Source organism: Anabrus simplex, chromosome 1 (assembly GCF_040414725.1).
Source record: "Anabrus simplex isolate iqAnaSimp1 chromosome 1, ASM4041472v1, whole genome shotgun sequence".
NCBI classification, from domain to species: Eukaryota; Metazoa; Arthropoda; class Insecta; order Orthoptera; family Tettigoniidae; genus Anabrus; species Anabrus simplex.
Genome location: NC_090265.1, coordinates 934,218,593 through 934,239,600, shown reverse-complemented (window position 1 = coordinate 934,239,600; position 21,008 = coordinate 934,218,593). Strand labels below are relative to the sequence as shown.

The 21,008-nt window shown below is 39.8% G+C and overlaps 1 protein-coding gene across 1 annotated transcript in view; it reads right to left on the bottom strand.

The window, feature by feature from the left end:
• LOC136857538 (paired box protein Pax-6) overlaps positions 1-19,426 on the bottom strand; it is a 516,728-nt gene extending 497,302 nt beyond the window's left edge. Inside the window, exons 1-2 of the mRNA XM_068225094.1 lie at positions 19,295-19,426; positions 5,154-5,214 (exon numbers count right to left, since the gene is read on the bottom strand). Coding sequence (XP_068081195.1) covers positions 5,154-5,214; positions 19,295-19,426 — 193 coding nt within the window. The remainder of the gene's footprint in view (positions 1-5,153; positions 5,215-19,294) is intronic.
• Between the last annotated feature and the right edge of the window lie 1,582 nt (positions 19,427-21,008).

Below are 21,008 nucleotides of genomic sequence, written 5' to 3'. Positions count from 1 at the left end.
GAACCTGTCATATCTTCAGAAAACTGCTCGGCATTGAGATGGAAGTGGCCGTATCCTATATTCTAAACGTCATCCGGGGATTTATCTGGAGTTGTAGTGGCGAAACCTTGAATGGTCACTTCAGTCATCCTCCAGGGGTTCATATCTCGTGAGCATGGGTGTGTGACTCTGGAGAGCCGTTGTGTCTGGACTTTCTTATTTGTATTTGCACCAGGCTACACTCTTCCACATTTTTCATCCCGTTTCCTTCATATTCTCGTCTCCCATGTTCCTTTGTATTCTTCAACCAACGTAAAATTACTCTAGCAAAAAAGTTCTATCACTTTTGAAAACTGTTTAAGGGATTTAATTAGTGGGAGTTAGAACCCATATTATTTTTTTTGCTATTTGCTTTACGTCGCACCGACACAGATAGGTCTTATGGCGACGATGGGATAGGAAAGGTCTAGGAGTTGGAAGGAAGCGGCCGTGGCCTTAATTAAGGTACAGCCCCAGCATTTGCCTGGTGTGAAAATGGGAAACCACGGAAAACCATTTTCAGGGCTGCCGATAGTGGGATTCGAACCTACTATCTCCCGGATGCAAGCTCACAGCCGCGTGCCTCTACGCGCACGGCCAACTCGCCCGGTACCCATATTATTATTATTATTATTATTATTATTATTATTATTATTAGTGATCAATTTTCAAAAAGCGTTAGAATCTCTCCCCATTTATCATATCTGTAATGTTAAAGAGGACTGATAGTCCTATTCATTTGCTCCTTAAGCGGAGTCATGGCTAAATTTTGAACTTCAACAGTTTTCCAGCCACCACCGGCAAATTTTAACCAATATACATGAGGAAACAGCAATTGAATGTGTGGACTTGCTCTCTACACGCATGACTTCCTCTTAAAAATAGCACTAAAACAGGCGATAGGTATAATAATAATAATAATAATAATAATAATAATAATAATAATAATAATAATAATAATAATAATAATAATAATAATAATAATAATAATACCGGGCGAGTTGGCCGTGCGCGTAGAGGCGCGCGGCTGTGAGCTTGCATCCGGGAGATAGTAGGTTCGAATCCCACTATCGGCTGCCCTGAAGATGGTTTTCCGTGGTTTCCCATTTTCACACCAGGCAAATGCTGGGGCTGTACCTTAAGGCCACGGCCGCTTCCTTCCAACTCCTAGGCCTTTCCTATCCCATCGTCGCCATAAGACCTATCTGTGTCGGTGCGACGTAAAGCCCCTAGCAAAATAATAATAATAATAATAATAATAATAATAATAATAATAATAATAATAATAATAATAATAATAATAATAATAAAACGTTAGATGGTAATTAGTATCCTCATATTTGAAACTTTTTTCTTGTTCAGAGTTCCCAAGCAGTTAAAATTATAAGCGCTATGGCAACTGATGTTTCCAATAAACCTCTCACTTAACAGTGAAAATTATTCTTCGTACCGTTCGAAGGAACCGAAAACAACGGGATCATACTCTATCTCGGGGTCTGAGTATTTTTTTTCTTTTTTAGAATTTGCCTTACGTTGCGCTGACACACATACTGTAGGTCTTGTGGGGACGATAGGGAAGGAAAGGGTTATCAGTGGAAGGAACTGGCCGTGGCCTTAATTAAGGTACAGCCCCAGCATTTGCCTGTTTTGAAAATGGGAAACAACGGAAAACCATCTTCAGGGCCGCCGACATTTGGATTCGAACCCGCTATCTCCCGAATCTAAGCTGACAGCAACGTGCCCCAAACCGTGTGGCCATTCCCTCGATGGGTATTTGTTTTTTCCTTAATATACATACCCATCTACATACAACACATTACAGTAAAAACGTAATAGTGAATACTTCCCTCCAAGATGAATTGATGTGAGGAAAGGTAAGTGACCGCAAAACTAGGCTTAGTCCAGATCTAGAGCAGACTCCATTAACTTATGAAGAAAGACGACGAACTTGTGAGTTGTTTAGCGATGATAATCAACAATAAGATTCCACTGACTGGCTACTGTTTGTTGAGGTGTTCTTTGTCTCTTCTGCCCTGGGCTGAGTAGCTTTAAGACGGTATAGCTCTGGCGTTCTGAACCCAGCTTGACCTTGGTTCAGTTCGGTGGTATTTGAATGTGCTCAAATACGTCAGTCTCGTGCCAGTAGATTTACTGGCAAGTAAAAGAACTCATGTGGGAACAATTCCGGCACCTCGGCGTCTCCGAAAACAAAAAAAACGTAGTTAGTTGGACGCATTATTATTATTATTATTATTATTATTATTATTATTATTATTATTATTATTATTATTATTATTATTATTATAAATAATAATTTCGTGTGGCTATTTCTAGCCGAGTGCAGCCCTTGTAAGGCAGACCCTCCGATGAGGGTGGGCGGCATCTGCCATGTGTAGGTAACTGCGTGTTATTGTGGTGGAGGGTAGTGTTATATGTGGTGTGTGAGTTGCAGGGATGTTGGGGACAGCACAAACACCCAGCCCCCGGGCCATTGGAATTAACCAATGAAGGTTAAAATCCCCGACCCGACCGGGAATCGAGCCCGGGACCCTCTGAACCGAAGGCCAGTACTCTGACCATTCAGCCAACGAGTCGGACATTATTATTATTATTATTATTATTATTATTATTATTATTATTATTATTATTATTATTATTATTATTATTATTATGACTTCTACTGGAGCTCTTTTCTGCTAGATGGTATTACTACTGAAGGAATGATAAGGACAGATTTTATGCAACTGTAGAAAACCTAACCGGTCAGTGACAGATATAGCACCTAGTTGTGTATAAATATAATTGATATGCTGGCGAAGTAAACAAGCAGGTAGATTTCTGTGACTGCTGTAATCGTAATCTTAATCACTGTATCTGTAGTTTTACGTGAACATCAAACTGCAGACATAGGCCTATTGGAAGTCATGTAAAAACTCCCACGTACATTAGCCAGCATTCGAAATGTAGCAATCAATATCCTTGTCACTGACTCCTCAACATCGCTAGATTAGGTGGACAGTATGAGCTTACATTGCAGTGCTCATAATGTATATTCCCATCTAATTGAACGATACGCGCTCGACAGAACATATCTGTATCTGGCCAATTAAGTTTGGCGAGTGGGGAAAACGTCTTGATATCGAAAGCTGTTCTTACTTTAAGGACTCAGTAGAACTAAAGCAGTGTGCATGTCTGACGGGGCTTATGAATTATTCAGACACGACCTGGCTCTTATCTTGTGACACTCAGCACGCACTCTGCTGGGCATTGCCTATTGTACCACGAACCCTATGCCTTTCCTATATTTTGCAAGTCTAATTGGTCTCTAATGTGATACCAGCTAAGCAACGTGCGTGAGGACCACGAATAATTCGAACGATATTAAATCTGAAACCATGACTTACCTCAGTCGTCTATGTACGGTTTTTCATAGAAAATATTCAGTACATTTAATTTGTAATTTTCTAGGTTGTAGAGAAGAAATGATTCTGTCTATTTCCTTGTCTGAATGCTCAGTGAAGAGGCCTCAGTTCAGAACGACTCAGATTTGATTTCCGACAGGTAGGGGGATTCTCTCGTTCAGAGATGAAAGCTTCTGTATTTATTGTAAAACACACCGCTTCCTTTAAACACAACACATCACAGTGTATAGCACTGCAGAATAACATAAGAAGAGAACATCTATCTACATAGGGTTGGCGTCAGGAAAGGCAACCGATCGTAAAACTGGGCCTTATCCATATATGCCATAATTATTGCAACCGCGATTTCACCAGAGATTGGAAATGAGTGGCAGAAGAAGTCAAGAGATGATTCCCTTCCATATCCCCTTCAAACCCTGGAAAGCTAATTAAAGCACACGTTGTCAGTAAATCAGGAAAGTTGAAACAAGCTGTAATTTCTCATGTTAAATGCTTTTTATTTTATTTTTATTGTTGCTTCCAAGACCGCGTACCAAAAGCCTGAATACAGTTCCATATGTCTGCCCAGTGTTCATATGGAGTGAGGGCATACGATGATTTTGATTGTGACTGGTTTGTCGGATGGAAGACCCCTTCGTGTTATTCGACAGGAGTAGGCTATGTGCCAACAATTGGCTTCGCCCTCTCCCGCCTCATATTATCCTCATCACCACCACCCGATATCCGGATGCGTGGGTCATCCATTGACGTCAACTAGACAGATCTGCACCAGGACTCTTCACATCACATGGTTGGTTTTATGACGTGGTTGTGTTTACGTATTAGCCATACAAAACGAGACCTTAACTTCAGCAAGGAGACTTAAGACTTAATAGTTTTTCATTTTCGCTAATTTACCAGGGTAGAGAAGATATGCTAAATAATGTAATCTCATTCTCCTATGACTTCCTTCATTAAATGAAGTATTAACGACAATCTTTGAAGAGCAAGAACTACAAGTTCAAATGGTAGATCTCTGGCTTCTTGAGACCAGGGTGTAGGATCCTATCCCAGTTCATTCCGGTGGTATTCGAAGATGCTTAAATACGCCGACCTCCTATCAGCAGATTCACTTGCACGTAAATGAACTGCAGGAATACATTTCTTGAACCTCAGCGGATCTTAAAATAAATTACTAAACTTTCTTCAACTTACTCAGAAAACTCGTGGGGTCACTGGCGGTACCCTGTATCATTTGAAGATTCGGCTGGAAGTTTCTGATTCTACGTGAAAATCCAGGATCGAACAGGAAAGCAACAAACATACCATACAGTTGACACACCCTCATCCCACTTGCGATACCTTCAGCCGCTTTGCTTAGCGTTCTTCACCAAAACGACTGCCTATCATAACACGTAGCTCCTCACATGGTGATAGGAAGCTAAATGAAAGCAGTTACAGCCTCCGAACCAAGATTAAAATGGTTTGTCTGACCAGGAATAGAAGGCGAATCCTCCTGGTGAGAGACAGACATGTTACTTCTACACCTCGGGGACGGCTAAAGAAGAAACACATACTTGGCTAATTGAGCTGTGCAACAGACTTCCAGATTTTTTCATATCTACTTATGTTCAAACGTACGTAAATAACGAAATATAAGTTTACCAGTAAATACAATAACTACAGCCACATTTCTGGTAGCAAAATATGTTTAAATTCAGTAAAGAGACTTACCTTGTTTCTGAATTCCTGTTTGTTCCAAGCCACAGGTTTCTGCTGGTGTCAGGCACTGCGTCTGTAAGAGAATCCACTTGTCACAAGTACTTTTCACACAGCCACTGCAGGTTGACTTTCATGAGCAATACTTTTCAGCCTCTTCAAGAAATGTATGTAAATCGGCCAAGCAAACAAATTAGTAAAAAATAACAAATGTATCTAGAAACTCTCATAAAATAGAGGAATTTGCCGCCATTAATTAGTATATTTTCAGTGTATAAAGGAACTTTACTTGACTATGTACATATCTTTTATTTTCACGAGCTTTCTATGAGAATTTCGAGAACACCCGCAAAAATTCAGCACTGTCATTATAATGAATTCTGTTGCACCATGTCACGCTGTGATCATGAACAACAAGCTGAATCATTCCTCGGTTAATTCATTTCTTATGCCTTCAAAACATTTGGTATTTTGTACACCGCGTTTCCGTTCGTAATTTTTGTTATTTTGCACCTGACGTGCCCCTTCATTATCCTTGATATTTTTTCACCACGCGTATGTTTTGACATTCTTTACACAAGAACTGCCTCCGTTCTTTCGACACCTTGTACGTATTCCATTGATTTATTCACAATATGTTTTATTTCAGAAGATGCAAAACAATATTTTTGGACACTGACGAGGTGAATGAGTCAGTTAGAAAATCAAAAATTGGAGGAGAACTTATTTCGGAAACTACTTATAAACGAGTAAATTAGTTTATCTTGAGAGAAGAAACTCGGACGTGAAATTATCCAACCACTATGCTGGTATTTGAAAAATACTTCTGCCATGTTGAGCTTTGTGTGAAGAACAACGAAAGTGTCTTTGTCGTTTAGCTTGCTAATTATAACTAAATGTCATAGCATGTAATTCCTCCAATATTTTCGTCTCCAGTGCGATGTTACCGTTGCGGAACCCTTCTTCATTTGGCCTTCCCCTTCCGCCCAGGAACACCCACTTCCCTTCCATTGTCCGCAGACATGGTACCCACCCCTCTCGTACACCATAGCGTACACTGCCCACTCCTCCTCTATCAAGCCACATGTTCTTAGCCTTAGGCCAATACAGCTACGGACCATGAATATGTGACACCTGTTTGCAGGTTCTGGCATGTAATACAGAATTCGAACGTTAATTATGTCAACCTATTTTTCAGTGCTATTTCGTTGATCAAATGTTTCAAATATTTTACCTTGAATATATTAACATTCTTTATACAAAGAAATTGCGATGAAAATAATTTGTAAGTAATTTCTTCTAATATTCAAAGATGCATTAGCTTTCATACAAAAAGTATACTTTTAGTTTCATCTTTCCAACTTTCAACCCCCTCTCCCGGGAATAGTATTTCGCTTTCGTGAGCGTGATGATGACGGTAAATTTTCTTCAGTTTATCGCACATATTCATTAGGTCACTGGGACCATTCTGCATCGCTTTGAATTTTTGCCATTTTTTTAAGGCCATAATATGATTTTCCAACTTGGAATCCACCAGGATACATTTTTTTTTACAAGTTGCTTAATGTCGCACCGACACAGATAGGTCTTATGGCGACGATGTGATAAGAAAAGGCTAGGGGTGGGAAGTAAGTGGCCATGGCTTTAATTAGGGCATTGCCCCAGCATTTGCCTGGTGTGGAATGGAAAACCACGGAAAACCATTTCAGGTCTTCCGACAGTGAGGTTCGAACCCACTATCTCCCGAACGCAAGCTCAGAGTTCCGCGCCCCTAACCACAGGGCCAATTCGCTTAGTACCACCAGAAATCGAACCTCGGTCATTCTGATGGGAACGCAACAGAGAAGCTACTGTGCTATTCACGTCCTGCTCCTCTTCCTCCTCCTCTTCTTTCTCCACCGAAGAATCCAAAAACGACAATGATAATGATGTGATATAGTGTGACTTGCGGGATGATGACGATGAAAGCGATAATGCTACTATTGAAGATGCTACCGATCATTGCGACGAAGATAATTGTAATATCATACTGGTTTTAGTGTTGACAATATGTTGTTTATATTGTGGGATAACAATCGTAGTTATTGACAGCTATTTGTGAAGATTATCATAGAGTCAATAGCCCAACTGCCAAGTATGAGGGAGGACATTTTTGTTATAACCGATGTATAAAGTATTTTTGCAAATACAATACCTTCTAATGCTTCCAGTTCATTTCAATAATGTAAACTGAAGACTATAATAATACCGACGTAGACTAGAGTCTGATGTTAAGTAAAACGGATTTCTTACAGACTAATGGCATGACTTCTCAGCACCAGGCGCAGCGAAAAGATTACACCAACGATTCGTTTTTGTCCTATATAGGACAGTTTATGGATCAGTTCGTGTGATCTAGACTTAAATTCGTGCGATTTCATCTGGTAATGCAATATAGCCTATTCGTAATAAATTAACATCAAACCCCTGAACGGCGCTAGCTGCAGGAGGCGTGGAGGCGTAAAAGTTGAATTGTCACTATTTTAAAGCTACTCATGGAAATGAATTCGGTCATAAGACTAGAGACAAATATAGTAGATAAGAAGTCGCAAGTAGATAAACGACATGCCACTAAAGGGCTTGGTGGGTTATCGACCAGCGGCATAGCTGGAGGGGAACATAGTCGTCAGTAACCTATATGCTGTCATTGTCCATCGCTCGGAAAGATTATTGTCGTGGTTATTGATCAAAATGTGCATGCACTTGGTACTGCTTACATTGGGTTCTCACGAGTAAGGACATTTACCATGTAACTCATTGACTATTTACGTCTAATAGATTACAACATTTGAATAATTCACTCTGGGCTGAGGCGAAAGAACGCAAGCTTTCCGAGACAATCCTGATGAGTTCTATTCCGATTCGATTCGATGGTATTTGAATATATTTAAATAAATTAGCGTCGATTCGGTAGAATTTTTGGCATATACCAGAACTCCTTCGAGACAAAATTCTGGCACCTCGGTTTCTTAGAAAACCATTAAAGGAGTTCATGAAACGTAAAACCAGTAATAGACTATGATTAACATTATTGAGAATAAAAAATGAGTGACAACGAGAATAAAAGGATGTGAATTTGGACGATTGAAACAAATGGCGTTTCTTTCGTAGAGTTGGTTATCAGAAATTGTAGTTTTTAGTCTCTATGAATTCTGTACCTGCTATTTTCAAAGTTGAAATATTATTCTTTGTCAAATGTGTATGATATCCGTCCCGCTATTACGTCCTCATTTTCTTGATCCCATTCAAGAGATATTTTGCGTGCTTCAAGTAAACATACAGTAGTAAAATACATAATTAGCCAGCCTCGTTGTATTGGGATTGCATGCCTGTCTCCTACTTGGTGGCCTCGGCTTCGATTTCCAGCCAGTCCAGAGATTTCAGTTCTGGACTGAAGGCTAGAATTGAGTTCAATCAGCTTTGTGAGAACTGTCATATACGAGAGGAAGCGGACAAGGAATACGTCTGAGATGTCGTCACGCTGAATACGTGGAACTCCAGTATCGGCAGTCCATCTGGATAGGCAGCAGTCGTCTTGGCAGGCCATTGCTTCTCGGGTTCGTTTAGGTCTAACGGTATTAATTGGGCCAACAGTGCTCCCAAATGGAACAGTGGGAAGATGGGTTTTATTAGAAAATCGTCTTCAAACAAAAGACAAACTTGTTTTTCATGACAATTAATATCGTGATCATAGCGACGAGACTTCCAGTTTAACGTGGGATTCGAACCACGATCACCTTACTGAGAAGTCAGTGTGCCTCCATAGTAGATGCAAGTGTCGCAGAAGGCGGCAGGGATACAAAGAAATAAAGTGTTTCCAGCTGAAAGGAAGACACATGATGACCTGATAATGAAGCAAGACAGGCTGATTGAGTGACGGACAGCCCTGTTTGCTGCATTCATTAGCTCCCTATATCGCAAACAGCTCACGATAACACAACACAAATATTAGAGGAATTCTCCATAAATTATCCACGACATCTGGGCAGCGTCAGATCTAACTACCTTAATTGGAACATACTGGAACAAGGTGTTTCATAATGAATGCATTGTGGCTTTAAAGAAATTTGAATATAGAATCCACACTGTGAAATATTAATGTAGAGGAAGTGAGTAAGGAAAGGAGAAAGGAATATTATAACTAACTAAACCGATATCAATATTATGACACTTCCCGTTCATCTTTTATTCATGTGCTTTTTGAGTAAGGGTTCTTAGAGGATCGTTTTGTGACTATCTGTCCGGCGTTGCAGTAAGACAACTACTGCCTTATGTGTGTTGAAAAATGATTTTATCGAATGCCTGAAGTGTGTGTGTTGACCGCTTTCATGGTAACGGGGATCATATTGAGGACCCGAACTTCATTTCAGGCTCTCTCAGAGATTTAAAATCAGACATGAGAGCTAGAACGAGGCTGAGAACGAGGCTGCATTCATCCCAGTGAGAACCGTTGAGTAGATATGAATTGGTTGAAATCCCAGTCCTCAGATACCCTCGAAGTGCTCCTTTTTTGTTTCCAGGATATGCCGGTACAAAAACTGAGTCCACACCTGTACGGAGGTACCAGTGTTGTTGTACTTCATCATGTGCTATGGTCTATCGTAATAAAATAATAATCCTTGCCTTGATTGTTAATATAACTTACTGTACATTTGTCCTTTACACACTTTGACAACAAAATTGCGTAGAATGTTAGGAAAGAGACAAGCAACTTTTCAAGCAATTTGTAGCGATTATTCTAATTTTAGAAGTTGCTCTAAAATTTGCCAAAATATTGTATTGGATTATGTTAGAGAGCTCATTCGATCATATAATAATAATAATAATAATAATAATAATAATAATAATAATAATAATAATAATAATAATCTAGAGGGGCTGTCAGGATCAGGTGAAACAAAGCGAAGCAATTAGTTGTCCAATCCAATAAGAACTCGTGGGAAGATTTTGGTAATAACCTGGAAAGGTTAGGCCAAGCTGCAGGGAAAACTTTATGCACGGTAATAAAGAATCTTAGGGAGGGAAGAAGGAAATGAACAGTGTGTGGGGGTAATTCAGGTGAACTCATAATACGGAATCACTGGACAGGTGGAGGGAATATTATGAAAATCTTCTCAATGTAAAGTGAAATATTCCTGGTGGTGTCGCGAAAAACCGAGCTCGTGGGGGTTTTGGGGAGGAGGGGGAGGAGGGGGAGGAGGAAAATGGTGTTGGTGAAATCACGCATGAGGAATTGGAAAAGGTGGTAAATAAACTCCATTGTCATAAAGCAGCAGGAATAGATGAAATTAGACCTGAAATGGTTAAGTCAGGGAAGGAAGGGATGAAATGGCTTCATCTTACTATACATAAAAATGTTTGTATGTATGTGTGTAAATGACGCATCTCCTCCTAAACCACTGGAGTAATTTCAATCAAATTTTGAGCACTTATTATTTGCTATCTGCAGACGAGCACTGTGGGGGTAAGCCACCTCTAGCCCCTTAGGGGTGGGGGGTTAGGGTGTCAGTTTAAAAAATAATCGAAAATAGTGTCGAATCCACTATTTTCGGGATCGCTTAGATGAATAGTGACACTCCCTATTTTAAAAAATTCAAAGTTATATATATATATATGTGTGTAATTAAACGAAAATAATATCGAATACATAGTTTTCGGGGTCGCCGAGGTGAATTGTACACTCCGGATTTTTTGTATCAGGAGACAAACCACGTGCGGGTAAGACAGCCCAGGAACCCTTAGGGGCAGGGGGGAGGGGCGAGCGGCGTAAGGCATTAAAATCATCGATAGTAGTGTCTAATACATACTTTCGGGCTCGCTGAAATGAATAGTGACACTCTGAAATTTTTTTAAGTCCAAGTTCAGCCACCTTCGTGGGGGGTGGGGGGGGGGGGTGGCCGATGGGGGAGTAATATATAAAATAGTGTCGATTCCAATTTTTTGGGGTCACTGAGATGAATAGCGACACTCCGGAATTTTAGTATCAGGATACAAACCACGTGGGGGTTATACACTCCAAGAGCCCTTAGGGGCAGGGGGGCGAGGGGGCTGAGGTATACAAATCATCGAAAGTAGTGTCGAATCCATACTTTTCGGGGTCGCTGAGATGAATAGTGACACTCCGGATTTTTTTAAAGTCCAAGTTTAGCCCCCTTTAGGGAGGGGGGAGTGAGATATAATAATAATCGAATATACTGCCAAATCCCTAGTTTTCCGGGTCACTGAGATGAATAGTAACATTCCGGATTTCAAAAGTCCAACTACGGCCCCCTTTGGCATAGGGGTGAGAAAGGGTGAAAAAATAGCCAAAAATGACCGAGATAATGGACGTGTGTATATTCCAGTATGACTTTCAAGTATGACTTACTACCTGGAAAAACTGTGGGAGTAAGACGCCCCTAGAACAACTAGGGAAGTGCATGAATATAATCTATATTAATGAATGTAGGTCAGTTTGGCGCGATCTATATATACTGTAATATATATAAATTAAGGCATAAAAATGAAAACAGACGTGAATTAGTGAGACCATTCTAGGCATCTTAGAAATTTAAAACTTGGTACCAGACAAGCTAATGACTTCAGGATCCCTGGAAAAGTCACAAATTCTCAAAATTATCTGCGGGGTACACGCTAGGAGTTTCAAGTCTGCATAAGAACACAGTCGGTGATATTTATCCAGATCCTACAGGATTTATGGGCTTAAGCGTTTCCTGAAAGTCCTGATTTTTAACCTACTCTCCCATATAAAGATGGCAGCACAATCTCCCAGACGAGTTAGAAAAATGAAATTTGGCAAAATTATAGCTTTTAGCATGTAACCGACGGAAAATTTACGAGCTGTTTAACAATTTTATTTTTTACCCCCGAAAAATATCGAAATATGGAGGCAATTTTAATGACGGTGCAGTCCTTCCTTTCGATGTATTTCGTGGCTAAACGGTAAGTCGTATCACAGAACGGATGGCACAATCTCTGTTCAATTTGGAGTGATCTATAACTTTGGTGCTATGACCTTTTGTCGTATTTCTATCTTATACATTCAATTTGGCTCTATTTCTGGATTTACCTAAGTTTTGCACTTTGCATCATAACGAAAAACGGATTGTCGAAAAGACGCCTATGGCCTCATTTAGCGATCTAAATGGCTGCCCCTATGATATTTCCTTGTATCTCATCTATTTAAAGGTAAGGTTGTTTTAGAAACATTGAATATGGTAAAATTTGTGTAAGAGAATCAGGTAAAAGATTTTTGAAAAAATGCACGCTCCCTTGCCTTGCCTACCATCAATTCTTACTGCAGCCCAACTGTCAACATAAGTGCCTTTGATTCGTTTTAATAATCCACCCTTAATCCCCTTGTCACTTGGTGGTGGTTGAGAGGAAGTTGGGTGAAAACCAGGGTGGTTTCAGACCACAGAGGGGCTGTCAAGATCAGATTTTCAGTATGCGCGAAGTAATTGAAAAAGATACGAGAGGAATAGACAGTTGTGTTTATATTTCGCAGAACTATAGAAAGCATATGACAGGGTAGCGAGGGATAAGATGTTCTTCATGCTGGACTTAAATATCTGACGTATTCTAATTTCAGATAACTTTCTTAAATGAGCAACAGGTGGGCTTCAGACATTGCAGTCCCACGAGATCAGCGTGATGCACCCTCAGCCGTACTGACTGGCTTTCTTGACCGAGTCCACTGTCTCTCGTGTCAGACAGCTTCTCAGTTGGCGTGGCAAAACTGAGTGAACCCCGTTCCTCCCTGTATACGCTGCTATATCTCAACTGCCGTAACTATGTATTACCCTCATTACTATTTAATACCCACTCCAAAATAAGCTCTTTCTGAAGCAAGACCAGTACAAGAAGCGGAGGTTTGAGTTCGGAATTTTGTACAGTAGCAACCAATTAAGTTCTACAAGTTGTGAATTCCAGGTGGCTCATATTTTAGTCTTGGCTTGAGTAACATGACTATCATTTACGTCAACAGTGCAAGACAAATTCTTGTGTATTTAATAGCAAATAATCATGATAGTTCACATCTTTCAAGGGAAGATATCTTCATTTATAACGTGCAATAACAAAACCGGTGGGACAAAGATATCCCGCTATGTCTCATAAAAGAGTACTTTAGCTCTGCCGTAATGAGCGAGTTCCTTGTTTATAAAACAGCAATATGATATACTTCCCAAAAGTGGAACATCTGTGACAACTTGTTTGATGAATATTTAAAATATTCTTGCGACACGAGGTGCAAATAATACCCAACTTTCACTTTCTTCGTCATAATTGAGTTTTATAGCAGAGCTGAGCACCTGCGACCTCACGTGGCCAGGCCGGACTTGATGCATTCCCTGCAATTAGACGACGATTTATTGTATACACGCCTTGAAACGGTTATTATTTTTAATGTATTCAATTAATTAGTGGTCGATTACAAGATAACAAACAGCACCTGTATACATAATGAAAACAGAATTCTTCTTTATTGATAACTTTCATGGAGAGCAATGGATTGAAAGTGTCCTTTCTTAAGAAGTTAAGTGTCTTCACAATTCCTTACTTGCATTATTTTATCAATGTGCTATAATTCACATTTTATTGCTCATCTCAAATAAGTATGCAATTACTCTATCACCGAGTCCTTGTGGGTAGAAGCTCTCATTTTGACCGAGATTTCTGTTCCCAGTCCTTGCAAATATTGAAAACTGACAGTTGGACTTTGCATCCAAGACCGTGCTATAAGACCTGAAAATAAATTTTGTCTCTGGAAATGTAGGGGAGACCGGCACAAGTTTACGATGCTAAGCTTTAAGGGATCGTATGTTAAACAAGATTATTCAAAGTCCCTTTTTATTCACTTTTAAAAGGTACATTACACTATACTGTTATATTATGACCTTATAATTACTCTCTTGAAATATGATCCACAGTGATTAAATAAAATTCATAACTTCAGCAAATTATCCATCTTACCCCAGGGGCGGGGCAAGTTGACGAACCTGTCGGGGCAAGATAACGAAAAATCCAAACCTATTCTAACCTACATCAAACTTTGTAATATATCTTGAAGGGGTATTTAGTGCATACACATGGACAATGTCACTATAAACATTTTTATGGTTATATGTTTCTATAGTTCGGCATTTCAGTATCAAACTGACATCTGTAACCGATGACGCAAAAATGTGAAACATTCACATACTGTAGTACAAGCACTATTGTGCGACTGTTGATATAACCTCCATAAATTGTAAAATTATTATTGAAATCGAGATTTGTAATTGGTAAACATGATATAATTCCAATTCCTTTGTTCAAGATTTCTGTAGACAATTTTCAACTTAGAAACTTGAATATATGGACAGCCACTGTACAGTACATTCTCATGGACTTCGAAACTACTTTTTTCAATCTGCAAGCCTCTCTGAATGAACTAATCGCCGCTACAATCCTCTAGTTGCAACGAGATCTGTGGCATCGTCTAGTTCCAGGAAGTGTATCGACATGCGAGGGAAAAGGAGGATTCTTGCTGTGTCCATGACCAAATAATGGACCACATCAGAGATAGATTTTTCATTGATATCGGTCCAGATAGTTCAGAAGACGAAGAGGAGGAGGACAAGGAAGTAGAAGAAGAAGAATCTTCAATGCCAAAATTATCATCATCGTCATCAGATATCTAACAGGTACCGTTTTCAATTTATTATTAATTATTATTATTAGATTATTATTATTATTATTATTATTATTATTATTATTATTATTATTATTATTATTATTATTATTATTACTGTTAATTCAATAGTCCGTGACTCAGGCGGCAGCACGCCTGCCTCTCATCGCTGGGTTCCTTGGTTCAAATCCCGGTCAATCATTGTGAGATTTGTGCTGGACAAGGCGGAGGCGGGACAGATTTTTCTCCGGGTACTCCGGTTTTCACTGTCATCTCTCAATCCAGCAACACTCTCCAATATCATTTCATCTGTCACTTGTTAATCACTGCCCCAGAGGAGTACGATAGACTTCGGCAGCCGGCACAATTCCTATCCTCGCCGCTAGATGGGGTTTCACTCATTCCATTCCTGACTCGTTCGAATGACTGGAAACAGGCTGTGGATTTTCATTTTCAAATATAATGTTGACTGCTTTACATCCCACTAACTACTTCTACGGTTTTCTAGGATGCCGAGGTGCCGTAATTTAGTCCCGCAGGAGTTCTTTTACATGCCAGTAAATCTACCGACACGAGGCTAACGTATTTGAGCACCTTTAAATACCTCCCCACTGAGGCAGTATCGAAGCTACCAAGATGGGGTCAGAAAGCCAGCTCCTCAACCGTCTGAGCCACTTATCCCGGCATTCTTCTTCTTCTCCTTCTCCTTCTTCTTATTGTAAGTACATGCACGGCTGAACGTGAAGTGGCAAGTGGTGCTGAGCCATTAATTTCTGTTTATTGAAAGTAATGGGCCTACTACAGACCTCTTAAGCTGACAGGGTATAGGTGAAGACTAGAATGCGTACATTTCTCCCTCATTCCAGGTCTTCATAATATGACTTCAGATTTCAGTTCGATTCATTTACAATGAAGAAATTTAATATTTAAAAGTCATTTTCTTAATTCGCGTAAGTAACATTAGCAATATAGCGTCAAAAGAGCCTGTGTTCGAAGACGATTGTATGTTACTACCTGACGGGTGACTTACTCCGTGTGCTAACCAAGGTGCTTGGATTATGAAACGCCGGGGAGTCGCTTCCCCCTACAGACAGAGCCAAAGACATTAATATTACTTATCGACAGAGTACGTGTCTGTCGTTCAAATAACTGGCGGGAAGATACTTTTAACTCGCCGAACAGAAAAAAACATATCCTCTTCCATTCATCACACGTTATCCCAAGGCCAAAGCCGGTACCGTGAGACAAATATGGAGAGAGTGTAATATTTTTTCTAAATAAATGTAAGTGCAAAATCTAAAAAAGGAACTGTATTATTTGTGGTTTATGCTTTATAACCCCCGTTTTCCATTTCCATTAAATTTGTGGGTTCCCATAGATAGTTTATGAAGAGAAGCCGGATAATCTTGGTAAATACTAAGTCCTTGTTTCTTAGGAATTAAGTGAGCTTTACCGTCATGTTATGCCATATTTTCCCCCTCTGCAAATGTACTGGCTTCTACTTACAGTGGGTCATAAGAGTAAAAAATTTAACTTTCCTCCTTAAGAAGTATGTAAGAAACATGATTTAGTAACAAAACATTGAGAAAGAAATCAAGACATTCCCTGAATCATTTATTTACCAATATAGCAAATGATATAACCCTATGTACACAATTCAGGCTGCTGTACTTGAAATTCATAGTGACGTTATTTCATACCTCATCTTTGATTTCACGGGTAGTAAAAACTCAAATACACTATCGCTGCTGCTTTTACAACTTCACCTGACATCATTTTTTAAATTTCTGAACAGTTTAAAATATTTGATAACAACAAGCAAAATACTGAAACTTCATATATTCACTGAAAAGTAAACTCGTCTCCTCGTATTCCTCGACGTAGTGCAGACCTTTTCAGGTACTTCTCCAAATGGAAATGAGCTGCATGTAGGTCCACCTTCCCATTAATCTTAAATGACGTATTCACTGAAATTCCAAGCATTTTTTAAATTTAATTTTTATTATGTAGAAGTGGAAAGAAGGAAGTAAAGTAATGAGCCTTCAGATGCAATATCTCGGGTCGTCGGTAGATGCAGAGTGGGTCTTGGCCCATGAGTGGCCACGGCTGATCCGTGGTCGAACAGCTCTGCACTCTCACCGGCCAACCGAGAAGAGGAGGGGTGGCCACGGCTCTACCACGGATCTATGCCTCTGCATTCGGGAGACGGGAAAGGGCTGGACCTCACGGCTGGCCCCAATCGTCGGCTGACCTGAGAATGTTTTTTCCGTGGTTTTCCATTCTCCTGCACTAAGGCGAATGCCGGTACAGTTCCTAGTATAGGCCACGGCCGCCAACCCCCCTCTCCTTCTCCAAGCATCTCCTTCACCGTAACAAATCTCCCGGCCTGAGAGACGGCTTCACCATCCAAGAGGCCCGTCTCCTCCTTCAGGGGAGGAATGAAAATATTTTAGTAGTAGTAGTGCCAAATCGTCCCCAGCTGGTGGATACTCTACCTCCGGTATGGCATATTTAATATCTACTGTATTTCAAGTCGTATAGGATGTAATCATGTAGTATTTACTTGCTTCTCTTGACAGTTTGCTGGTTACTTTTATAGCCTTCGGCAGCTGTTTCTCTATGACCGGTTTTAGGCTGAAATGATGGACCTACTTCTTCCATGATCCTTGAATAAGACAGTCTTGAGGAGGCCTGGTGGAGAGTAGATGAAAAGTCAGCACTAGTCAAAATGCCACTACGGCTTAACAGTCTCGAATGCATCATCAAGTTTTATTATGCAGGCTGTGAGAAACCTATATCGTTACAATTAGCAGCATTGCTATCAAGCTTGGGTGTTGATTTGATGCTCTTCAGTTTCGCAATTGAGGTAAACGAGTATATTCTTTTCTTTCTTTCTTTCTTTCTTTCTTTCTTTCTTTCTTTCTTTCTTTCTTTCTTTCTTTATTACTTTCTTTACATTCCTGGGTTCGTTTACCCTCGGACTCTGCGAGGGATGCCACCTCTTTCGCCTCAGTGGCCTTCGGTTCAGATGTTCCTAGGTTCGATTCCAGCCCAGGGATTTTAATTTTACATCGAGGATTGGGTCCTATTACAAATGTATTCATCAACATACAACTCATTGCAGTAGCAAACACCACAGAAACACGTAACAGTCGATACCAATTAATTCCTCGACAGAAGGTTGGCGTCAGGAAAGACATCCGGCGGTAAAATTTCAATAAATAAATAAATAAATACACAAGAAATACCGTCCCCAAGACATTGGAAAAGGCCAGGAAGAAAAACTTGAATCGTCTACAGAAAGCGTATGGAGGAATATTATAATCAGTGCTGTTTGTAGATAATTCTTAGAAATAAATGGCAATATCAGCGAACTTCTATTATTGCCTTGGAAGAAGCGAATACTACCAGTACTGAGGCTGTGATCGTTAAACACGTAGAGTAAAGGTACCTAACCTGGTGATATTTTCAGTTGATGTTTTTGTTAAGGCAAATACGTATGCTTGAAAACCTCGTAATTGATGATATACTTAATACAAGATTTGCCCTACAGGATCTAATCAATGAAAATAATTAAAATATACTCTAACATAGGTTTATTAAAATATAATTTCGTAACAACTAAGCAACCCTATTTGGTGATAAGTGATTCATTTTCGTGATAGGGCACACCTAATTTGGTGACAGTAGAATATTAACATGATAAAGCAGAAAACTTCCATTTACAAATCATGTTTGCGTTATGTTACATGTTTAGCGTGAGTTTTCTTCAGTACTACGTTGAACACACATAAAAACAAGATCAAATTCTGTTTCATTCGGGCAAAGTTCATGGTAAGGAATTTTACGAATAGAACATTGGACTAATTTTCTCTCATTCTGTTTCTTGCTGTCTTGGGAAAGTATCCCACCGCATCCATCACAAATCCAGTCTTCTTCCTGACTTTCACGATGTTTGATGCTGTCCTTTTTTTCTCTACCGCGCGAGTTGGCCGTGCGGTTAGGGGCGCGCAGCCGTGAGCTTGCATCTGGGAATAGTAGGTTCAAGCCCCACTGTCGGCAGCCCTGAAGATGGTTTTCTGTGGTTCCCCATTTTCACACCAGACAAATGCTGGAACTCTACCTTAATTAAGGCCAAGACCGCTTCCTTCCAAGTCCTAGCCCTTTCCCATTCCATCGTTGTCATAAAACCTATCTGTGTCGGTGCGACGTAAAGCAAATAGCGAAAAAGAGTATTTTCTGTGTTTCTCTTGCCCGAGTTAGGCCTACCAGATTTTTGACGACCAAGATGGACTGTTTCTAATGAGCTCTTTCTTTTGGAAGTGACACTGTTGTCGAAGATGGAACTTCGGTTACTTCAGTGTTTGATGTGGGTAGTGTTCTTAATGTAGGCAGCAGTTATGCTTAAGGTCATTTTTATTTTCATGGTGCTGGGGCGCCTCACTTTTGGTGTAGAGCGGATTTTGCGAAGGTGGTCAATGGTTGGAGCTGGGGAAGAATTGTTCTCAAATGCTTGTTCTGTTATCAAGGATGGAGCAATTTTTTCTTGAGAAATTGCAATTTTCACTGCAAGCATGTTTCATGTTTTTAGAAAACATGGCTTTAATAAATGGAGTCTTGAATATTGTATTAAAGTAATACGATAAGTCTTTGCATTTTGTTCCTCTTTTAGTTGCCGGTTTGTGAATGGAAGTCATCATACTGAAAAGAAATGTCCAAATTTGGTAACCTTGTTCGGTGATATATGTACCTTATTTGGTGATAGTGTATATTTTGAAAGTAACTACAAAATACAATTATCCAGTCCCTATTATATTTACTTAAAAGTATTACATCATTTATTATCTAATTACCGAATTTATCCACAAAAGTTTAGTCATTAACCTTCACAGGAAATGAGACGTTGAAAGCCTTAATTTACATGGCCCTTTCCTAAGGCTCTATAACAATCCAGGTTATTATTCCCGTATTTCTTATAGTTTATACGAAACTGTAAACTTCACTGAAAGGACTGATATACAAATCGATCAACTAGCGTTAAAATTGCTCTGGTTATCTTGAAATGCGTTGCCCGCTGTCGACAAGCAGCTAACAGAGGATGAAATATCTCTGATTTTAGTTTTAAGTTACCTGTAGCCGACACGTGCAGAGATAAAGTATATTGGGAATGCCTAGCACAAAGCAGACATCTTGAGGTAATCTGACGTGGTGATGGACTAAATAAAACCTATCACCAAATAAGGTGTATCACCAAATAAGGGACCTTCACCCTACTTCGATGGAACGGTCATATTGTTCGTGCTTCTGAATTTCGTCTTCCAACGGGGATCATGTACTGTCTGATGAAGGATGGCCGTAAACTTCATAAGGGATAGAGGAAACGTTACAGAAGTGTACTATAGTCCAACATATACAGACCAGGCATCAGCCGAGTTGCCGCGTGTTAATATGAATGATCTTTATAGGGGTAATCACAGTAACGAGGTTCTAAGGAAAGGTTACAGATCTCTTCACATGGTTATGATAGTATTTAGGGAGTGTAGTAAGGATGTAAAAGCCTCCGTGGCTCAGACAGCAGCGCATTGTCCTCTTACCGCTGGATACCATGGTTCAAATCCCGGTCACTCCATGTGAGATTTGTGCTGGACAAAGTGGAGGCGGGACAGGTTTTTCTCCGGGTACTTCGGTTTTCCCTGTCATCTTTCATTCCAGCAACACTCTCCATTCTCATTTTATAGCATATATCAGTCATTACTAAATCACTTCGCGAATGACGACCCATCGCTCTAATAGCCTATACTTATATGATTCATTCATTACATTCCTGACCCTGTCAATGACTGGAAAAAAAAGTTATAGGTTTTCATTTTTAGTAAGGATTTAAAGGAGAGGGAGTATACGTCTCAGCTAAGACTGCAATTAAAGTATGGTTCCACTATATGGAACTCACACCAGGTCTACTTGGTACGAGAACTGGGAAAGATCCAAAGGAAAGGAGCACTATTTGTTCTGGATGAATTACTAAAAACAAAGCTTATGTTACTTAAATTTTGCAAACTTTGGGTTGGGAAGTCTTGGGAACAAGGAGACGAGATACTCCACTGAGTGGTATGATCCGAGCTGTCAGTGGAGAGATGGCGTAGAATGACATTAGTAGA